Genomic DNA, 8,175 nt, shown 5'->3' on the forward strand with positions numbered 1-8,175 from the left:
ATGTGGGAAAGTGCGGAAGTGCATATGTGTAGGTTGTGGAAGAGCCTGAGGGAGGATACGCTGTAGCTTCACGTTGTTGAAGAGCGGGCTCTCTTGAGCTTCCATCACCGTCATGCTGGACTGTTTGTGCAGGCGGCAGAAGGACAGGACTAGCGAGCACCAGGCGGCCAGCTGCTTCTGCCGAGTGTCCACGTTCGGCTGTAACCTGCCGGGTGAAGGGGATGGGTTGCAGAATTAGAGGGAGTGAGAGGGTGAGAGGCAGCACTTGCCGGGGGCGCATACGGGGAGAAAGTAAGGGGCTGAGAGTGGTGGCAATCGGGTCCTTTCTCCCCCTCCCCATGTGAAAGATCAGGGCTGAGCCTGGGGTCCGAGGGAAGAGAGGGAGTCGCAGAGGGGCTTCTCGGGGTCTGAACCTCACGTAAAGAAGGGCGGGAAGCGATACTGCCACGGCCACTCGAAACTCATCGCCATCGTAGTAACCCAGGAAACCCGGAACCTCCCGGCAAACGGCTTCCGGTCTCCGCTTCCGCACGTCCGGCAGAAAGCACAGCAGAAAGGTTCCGGACTCTTTTCAGCAGAGGGGCAGCCTCGGCCTAACGGGAGGGATCTTCCTCTCTAGCCAGTCTCTTGCCATTAGGCTAAAAATAATTACCGTTTAAGGCAGAAAAGTCCTTGAGAAGTCTTCTGATTCAACCTCGGAGAAGGGCAGTGACTTCCCAAAAGCGACATAGTTTGTAGAAATTCAAGTAGAACCCCAGGTCTCCAGACCCTAGCCTAGGCTTGTCCACTATGCTAGGCTTCTTTTCATATTAACATTTGTATCAATTGCAACTTTAATTTAATGCCTTAAAATTCCTCAATATCCTCAATTCCTATGTTTTTCGACTCCACCATTCCTCAATCTCCTTCAGCACCAGTGGGAGCACATTTGTAGCTTTTATCGCTGAAAACAGCTCCATTTCCAAGATTCAGAGTTACAATCTTTTTTTTTTCCCCTCTGAGAGCCAAAAAGAAAGTTTCTTAGAAAAGGGATAACACTCCATGCACAGAGTGTGGTATCCTTCCAGAGGCAGAGAGTGAGAGGGACCCTAAGTATTCAGAGAATTTAGTTTAAATATCATTCTTAGTTCCCATTTCCTTCTATATGGACATACAGTGAGGAAGGGGATAGGAGAAGAGTATGTAGCCTGAAAAGGTGAGCTGGCAGTTCTTAGCCTTTAATCCATAGGTTCCCCGTGGTTTTAGCCATAGGGAATGAACGATTTAATTGGTGTAGGTCCCACTTAAAGACTCTGTTGTTCTAGTTTCCCCTTCCACGGGGGTGTGGGGAAATGAGTTGTTAGCTGTTCCAGCAGAAATCTTCCTTTGTTCTGAAGGTGTCCTCCCTGGCCTGGCTGTCAAGCTGATCAACATATTGCAGTGTCTTAATGTAGCTTGATTACCCTTTTAATTCTCTTGCCTCCTCCCTACATTATTCCCCCCTCAGATATTTTTTTCTGGGATGTTGAGGGATGAAGGTCTGTCTGCTGTAGCTTCAAAGCTCAGATAGGGCTATAGTCCCTGCTTACTGGGAATAAAAATGTCTGAAAGTTTATTCTAAGGGCCCCGAAGGCAGAGAATGTGAGGTTGTTAAAGCATATGGAAGTAGCAGGAAGCCTTGCAGCCCGTCCTGTTGTGGCCCAAAGGTGCTGCAGCCTTTTAATTTGGAGTTTTGATGGGATCCCTGAGCAGGTCTTCTCTGCAATTCCAATGGTGATGACACTGAGTCAGAGAAGTTAGAGGAAGAAAAGCTGGAAAAGTAGACAGGACCGGTGGACTCCTGCTAAGTTAGAGAACGAGTCTCTCACCAGCCCCCTAGAAACAGTGTCAACCATTTGCCCAAGGCCAATTGATCTGCACAGCATAGGGGAGTAAATCCCAGTCTCTCTCAGATGAGAAGCGCCATGGTGAGCTTGGGTGGGATGAGTTTATGTCCTTTGGTCTCTTTGTGGTCGCCAGAAAAGACGATGCAGGACAGGGCAAATTTCCCCGAGTGCGGAGGAGACCAATCCCTCCACTGAGAAAAGAAGAGGGGTTTTGTTTTGTTTTGTTTTGGCAGAGAGTGTAGAAAGAATTCAACACATACGCCAAAATTAGAGTCAAAAGGAAAGTTTATTAGAAAAAGGATAACACTCCACAGAGGCAGAGAGTGAGAGGGACCCAGAACTATCATCTTTGATCACAGCCATCTATCTCACATCTCTCCCACGTCCTCACATGCCTAGTATCAAGTTCCAGACTTTTGGTCTATTTGACTCCTACCCAGCCTATACTATTCAGTTCTGTCCCTTGCCTACCTACCTGCTGGTCAGTTCCCAAACCAGGGCTGTTGCTTCCTGCCCACCATTCCCCCTTTTTCATTCCTTGTTAGGGGAGTATTACTGAAAAAAAAAAAAAATCACCAGAACATACTGACTGAGCTCCAGTTCCCTAACCTAACTGCAGGGCAATCAGTGCAGCCCAGCAACCTTTTGTCTTTTATTGACTCCCTATCATATTTATCAAGGAAACTCTTCAAATTTTTCCACACTCGTCAAGCTATTCCACCTGTCCCTATCTCCCGCCTCTCTGTAGAATGTCCTTCCCTTCTATCTTATGAAATTGAGGCCATGCATGTAAACCTCTTAATCTTTTCCTCTCCTTCTGTCACATTCGATTCATCCCTCAAAAATTCCTCTCCACTTTTACTTCTTCTTTTTGGACTCAAAAGAAGAAGTGTAACTCTTCTTTTACAAGGCCAACCCTTTGGCACATCTTCTTGCCTCTCCTTTCCACCTTCCTCCAGGATTTCTCTGTGTATCCTTTTCCCTCTTTCCCTCTCTCTTGGCTTCTCTCTCCTAGTCTATAAACATGCTGAGGTCAGCCCTATTTGAAAATACGTAGCTTCCTTGACATTGCTATCCTCTCATTTCCTGTCTGATCTCTTAACATCTCCCCCACCCAAGTCCATCTCTCATTGTGCTTAGTTCTTGGTCCACAGAAGTGCCCAACAAATATTCATTGCATAATTGAATGAATCATTCAATTAATAATGTTCTCTCAAAGGGCACCATCTCCTTTGCTTCTATGGCACTGCTTTATCCCTGTTCTGCTACTATCTCTCTGATCTTTCCCTTTGTCTCCTTTTTTCCTCATTCTTTAAATGTGGGTGTTTCCTAAGAACCTCACATCAGCCATTTTCTGTTCAATGTACCTCTCTTAGCACTCTTATCCTTTTAATGGCTTCACATGACATTTCTGTGCAGAATACTCCTAACCTGTATTTCTAGCTCCACCCTCTTTCCACCACTATCACCACCACCACCCCATTTCTAACTCTCTGAGGGACATAACAACTTGCTCCATTGTTACCTCATATTGTATATCATTTTCTTCAGGCCAGCTCCTCCTGCTAATGGCCCTTTGCTGTTATTACTTTCATCTTTTCCTAGTAACTCAGGTTCAAAGCCTGAGTCAGCTCTAACCTCTTATCTCTGTCACCTCCTTCATATCCAAATCCCGCTGATTCCCTCTCCTGTTTTTAATGATCTCTCCCACTTTTAAATTACTTTTCATTTCCCCATTCGTCACTGTTTTGGTCCATGTACTCATTTTCTCAAGCCTGGATTATTGCAATAATTTCTTAATTCATATCCCTTTCTATACTCTCCCCAAGGTGAATGCACTCCATCTAAGGCCTATTTATGTAGAACTCCACAATCACCCTGCTGTAATCTTACCTCCTGTTATCACACCTCAGCTAGATGTGACTCTCCCTTCCTTTGCACTCACATAACATTTGGTTTGCATCCCTTGCATGACTCTCAGCACACACTCCATTGTTTTTATTTGCACATGAGGGCTCTGCTACTAGATGAAAGCCATTGAGAGCAGAAACCAAACTTACCTTTCAAACACAATATACCATACACAGTATCTTATACCAACATGCCTTTGTATGTTAGTAAAATACATGAAAGCAAATATGGTCCAAGGAAAGGATAAATATATCCTTGGAGAAGGCATATGCATTAATAGAAACGGAGCAAAGATTTATCTCAGGTGAAACTCAAAATGTCTTAGGGAACAGGTAGGTCTCTAGAGAGATAGATATGTCCTGTGAGAAATGTGTCTCTGAGAATGAATACATATATCCCAAGAAGCGCACGTGCGCACGCACACACGCACACATATATAATATATAGGCATGTCTAGGAAATGGCTATGCATATACTCAGGGAGGCAGTTATCTCAACAAGGAGGAAAGGAAAATTCTTGAAGAAGCCTTCAGATGCCCCAAGGAATAAACAGGTGTCTATATGGAGAACAAAGTTGTTCTCTAGATGTTTTTGATGACCTGACAAGTTTGTCCCAGGGAGAACTAGAGGCGAAGGTTCATGATGAGAACTGGGCCTTACTGTCCTGGGGATATACAGGAGTGTTCTTATACCAAAATGGTGAGTCACAGAGACTAGGTGTGTCCCAAGGAAGTGGTCTAGAAAAAAAAAGTGGTGCTGTAATAAATCATAAATCCCTAATTGGGCAGGTCATGGTGGGTAGTCACGCCCCAGGCATATAAATTCTTAATAAAAGGTTCATGTTTGCCTTAAGCAAGCCCTGTCAATTGTTTCTTTGCCTCTAGGTTAACACACCTTTGAAATGCCTCTTTTCAGATTCCTCCTTCTAAGACATGACTACCCTCAAGAGAGCAAATAATCTTAACTATCCCATAATCCAATCCCCACCTTGCTTTCTCCCACATTCACGTGATCTTCCTATGCTTCCTCTTTAATTTCAAATGCATAAAAGAAACTGCAAAACTGTTTTTCTCTAGAGCATTTGAGATCTTGCTCACTGGCATATGTTGTCACTTTGGGCTCAAATAAACTCATAAAAATTCTCTACAGGTTTAGACATTTCTTATGTCAACAATGTGAAAGTGTCTTAAGGGAGCATAAGTATGACTCGGGAAGCTGATAGAATTAGTGGTTGCTATAGAGATGGCAAGTCTCTGACTGCAATGTCCAATCTCCTCAGTTTTGAGCTTCCACCTCACATCCATCTTCTGTTTTTTGGCTTTAGCGGACACCAGGGGGCAGTGTGTGGCCAAGCTGTAGACCACACCCCGCTGGGGCCCAGGACAATATAGGAAGAGGGCCAGGGACCTGGATGGGGAGTCCTGTAATGAACCTAGTACCGGGAGGAGCCCCCACTGCCTTTGCTTTCAATCCTGAGGTCTTTAGGGATAGACTCTAGTTGGCCGGATCAGGGTTCCTATTCCCAGGCTCTGGGAATAAACTAAGGCTCCAAGAAGGGGAACATTCAGGGCTCCTGGGTGGCCCCCCTTCTTTCTTGCAGGAGTCACAGCAGAGTTCTCCCTTGCTCCTACCCCCCATACCTCCAGTTGCTGTCCAGACCGGAAGGGAGTCTCTTCCTGCATGTTTCCTGGAGCTGGGTTTGGATAGGGGCAGGAAAGGCCCCGCCTTGAGAGGAAGGAGTGTAGGAGTGTGGCCTTCAGGTGGGGGAGCCGGAGGACTGTAGGGGGCAAGTAAGTGAACAAAACAGTGGGGCTATCTAGATTCTTCCAGGCCAGCTGCCTATGGAAATGACAGAGACTCTGGGTAGAACACAGGCCCCACTGGGATGGGGAGGAGGACAGTGTACAAAACAAATCTTTTATTTTGAAGATTACAGAACTTGTGCCATGACCCCACCCAGCTCCCATTTCCACCAATCTAAAGATCTGCAGTAGGGGTAGGAGTGAAAAAAGGAGGTAGGGAGAGGAGGAGAGAGACCTGGCGGGGGCAGGGGAAAGGAGCAAGATGGCTGCTGAGAAAACTCATGCCACCCTAGGTCTGGGCTTCACCGTCTTTACTCCTCCATACCACAAGGGTGACGAGAAATGGGATGAGGCAGATGGGGGCTATGATCATGGCCAAGAGCACATCTTCTGGGGGGTCTGTGAAGGTGGGCTGCACCAAGGAGCAGTTGGCAAAGTGGATCTGGTGAGTCTCAAGGATGACCTGTTCTGCCCAGGGATTGGGGAAGCCCACGCCAAATGATTCTGCTTTCTGTTCCAAGCAATTCTGCAGTGAGCTATAAGGCCTGGGGGCAGGAGAAGACTAGAATAAGGAAGGGCTTGGGCCCAGAGAAAGGAGTGCCCCACATTCACTCAAGGCCCACCCACAAGGAGCAGACCCCACCCCTGGCCCAAACCACCCTTCAGCACTGCCTGTACCTGCTAATTATGGCCCAGTCGCACCAGTCTTTTTCGATAGAGTCCATTTGAATCTTATAGTCTTGCCAGCAAAGTTGGACCTTTTCCTTATAATTCTCCTCCATCATTTTCTCTGTGGGCACAGATGCTGCACATTGACCACACCCTGCCCCTCCCTTCAAGCCCTCTGGTCCAGGAACTTCCACTGAAGGACTACTGTCCCTGTCTTCATCCATGGGAACTGCCAGGAGAGCCTCAGAAATTTTCCCAAGCAAGACACTTCTGGCTGAGGAGATAGTCCCAGATCAGGAAAATTTTAATGCCTTCCAGGCGCACAGTACTTCCCAGTCTGACAAGAGTTTCCATATACACTTTTTCTGGGGTCTTCTAACCCACCTGTGAGGTGGACCAGCTCACAGTTGGGTGGGGGTTTTGTGGAATAAGAGGAGGAAAGATACAAACAACCCCAAAACAGAATAGAGAGGGGCACCAGTTGGGCTTGAGGCTTGCCTTGTGGGAAAGGGACCCTCCCCACTTACTTGCCTCTCCTCTTGCCCCAGGCCATCCTCCCACAGCTGCTGGCTACTCACCTTGTGACACCAAGCTGCCTGGGGTGGTAAGAAGCTGAGCCAGGGACTCCTGTGGCTTTAGGACGGCTGTGGGCAGAAATGGGAGAGGAGTTGAGATGGCTGGGATCTGAGTAGTGGAGCCTGGAGGATGGGTGCGGGCTGGTGAACGCGACCCTTAGTAGCCAGAGCTACTCTCACAAGAGAAGGAGGAATAATCCACCCACAGGGTGCCTCAGCGCCTGGAAGAGAAGGCCTGGTACCAGCTCCTTTCTACTCACATTCAGACCCCCATTCCCCTCCCTCGTCGCCAGTACTAGACCTCCCAAGACCCCTCCGCGGAGCCCTGGAGCCCCAGCTTTCCCCAAACGGTAAGCAGCTAGCTCTGCGCCCTCACCGAGCTGGGGCCAGGGACTGTCCGAAGGACAGCGCTGTCGGCACCCCTAGCCCGGAGCCGTTCCAGCCTCGGCTGTCCAGCCCCCCTCCCCTCCGGGGCCTCTCACGCTTCCCACCCGGCTCGGGGGCGCCGCGCTCACCGCCCAGCAGAAGGAGGAGGCGGAGCGCTGTGGGTCGCCCGGCGCGGGTCGCCGGGAGCCGTGGGCCGCCACAGGCGCTCTCTGCCCGGAGCGAGGCCATAGCGCGGCGAGCAGGCAAAGAGGGGCGGGGGCGCCTATATCCCCGGCCCCAGCCGCAGGAAGCGCACCGCTTCCTCGCAGGGGCTGGAACGGCGACGGCCACGTGGGGGGCGGGGGCGACGCCCGGAGCCCGCGGGTTGTTGGAGGAGTAGCAGCCCCACCCGGCCCCGGCGCTCGCCGCTCCCTCCTCCTCACCGGCGATGGCCCACCCTTTCTTCTAGCTCACCCTGAGGGGCTGGACAGCTCCCCTCGTAACCCCAGAACCGGGATCCATTTCCTAGGCTCGGCAAAGTGGCGCCTGGGACTCGCCAAGGTCTTCGAGTATCCTCTCTCGGGATTCTCTTTCATGGGGAGGTGGACAGGGGTGAAGGTAGGGTGAGAAGCGAGCTGTTCTCCGGGACTTGGAGAAGAGGGAGGGGTCTGGGAGCTCAGAGGGCCTCTCGACGCCGCAATATCTAAGGCAGGGGTTTAGGGCTGTCCTGGCCGTGGGGGAAGGGGAGCCTGGAGCTGGGCTCACAGTTCCCTTTCCCTGGGAACACCCACTGATGTCAGCCCGCCTGCCAAAACCCGGGAGGAGAAGACAGAGTCAGCCCTCCAGAGTCAGTATAAGGCCTGGAGACATGGGTAGAGAGAAAACCAGAGTCTAAATACCCTCCCTCTGCTGTACCTCTTAGGGCCTAGACCTACAAACAGGACGGGGGGAGGGGCAAAAGTAAGATGACTTCATTCACAAATAGAA

General features: G+C 49.7%; 2 protein-coding genes across 2 annotated transcripts in view; both read right to left on the reverse strand.

The window, feature by feature from the left end:
- The window catches only part of VPS25 (vacuolar protein sorting 25 homolog), a 4,604-nt gene extending 4,026 nt beyond the window's left edge, over positions 1–578 (reverse strand). The window contains exons 1-2 of the mRNA XM_039873411.1: positions 419–578; positions 60–205 (exon numbers count right to left, since the gene is read on the reverse strand). Coding sequence (XP_039729345.1) covers positions 60–205; positions 419–471 — 199 coding nt within the window. The 5' untranslated portion in view covers positions 472–578. The remainder of the gene's footprint in view (positions 1–59; positions 206–418) is intronic.
- A 5,094-nt stretch (positions 579–5,672) lies between these two features.
- RAMP2 (receptor activity modifying protein 2) lies at positions 5,673–7,508 on the reverse strand. Its single transcript, XM_039873410.1, has 4 exons — positions 7,338–7,508; positions 6,826–6,891; positions 6,257–6,368; positions 5,673–6,123 (listed from the first exon to the last, which is right to left on the reverse strand). The coding sequence occupies exons 1-4, from the start codon at positions 7,435–7,437 to the stop codon at positions 5,868–5,870; spliced, it is 534 nt and encodes a 177-aa protein (XP_039729344.1). The 5' UTR covers positions 7,438–7,508; the 3' UTR covers positions 5,673–5,867.
- Between the last annotated feature and the right edge of the window lie 667 nt (positions 7,509–8,175).

The sequence above is a fragment of the Pteropus medius genome, unplaced genomic scaffold, assembly GCF_902729225.1.
Source record: "Pteropus medius unplaced genomic scaffold, Ma_sr-lr_union100, whole genome shotgun sequence".
Taxonomy (NCBI): Eukaryota; Metazoa; Chordata; class Mammalia; order Chiroptera; family Pteropodidae; genus Pteropus; species Pteropus medius.

Excerpts from the sequence above, each read along its gene's own strand:
- RAMP2 (XM_039873410.1), bottom strand. The coding sequence starts at position 7,437 with ATGGCCTCGCTCCGGGCAGAGAGCGCCTGTGGCGGCCCACGGCTCCCG. Across the intron at positions 6,892-7,337 it reads CCTCCTCCTTCTGCTGGGCG|CCGTCCTAAAGCCACAGGAG; the intron begins GTGAGCGCGGCG and ends TTCTGCCCACAG. Across the intron at positions 6,124-6,256 it reads GACTGGGCCATAATTAGCAG|GCCTTATAGCTCACTGCAGA; the intron begins GTACAGGCAGTG and ends TCCTGCCCCCAG.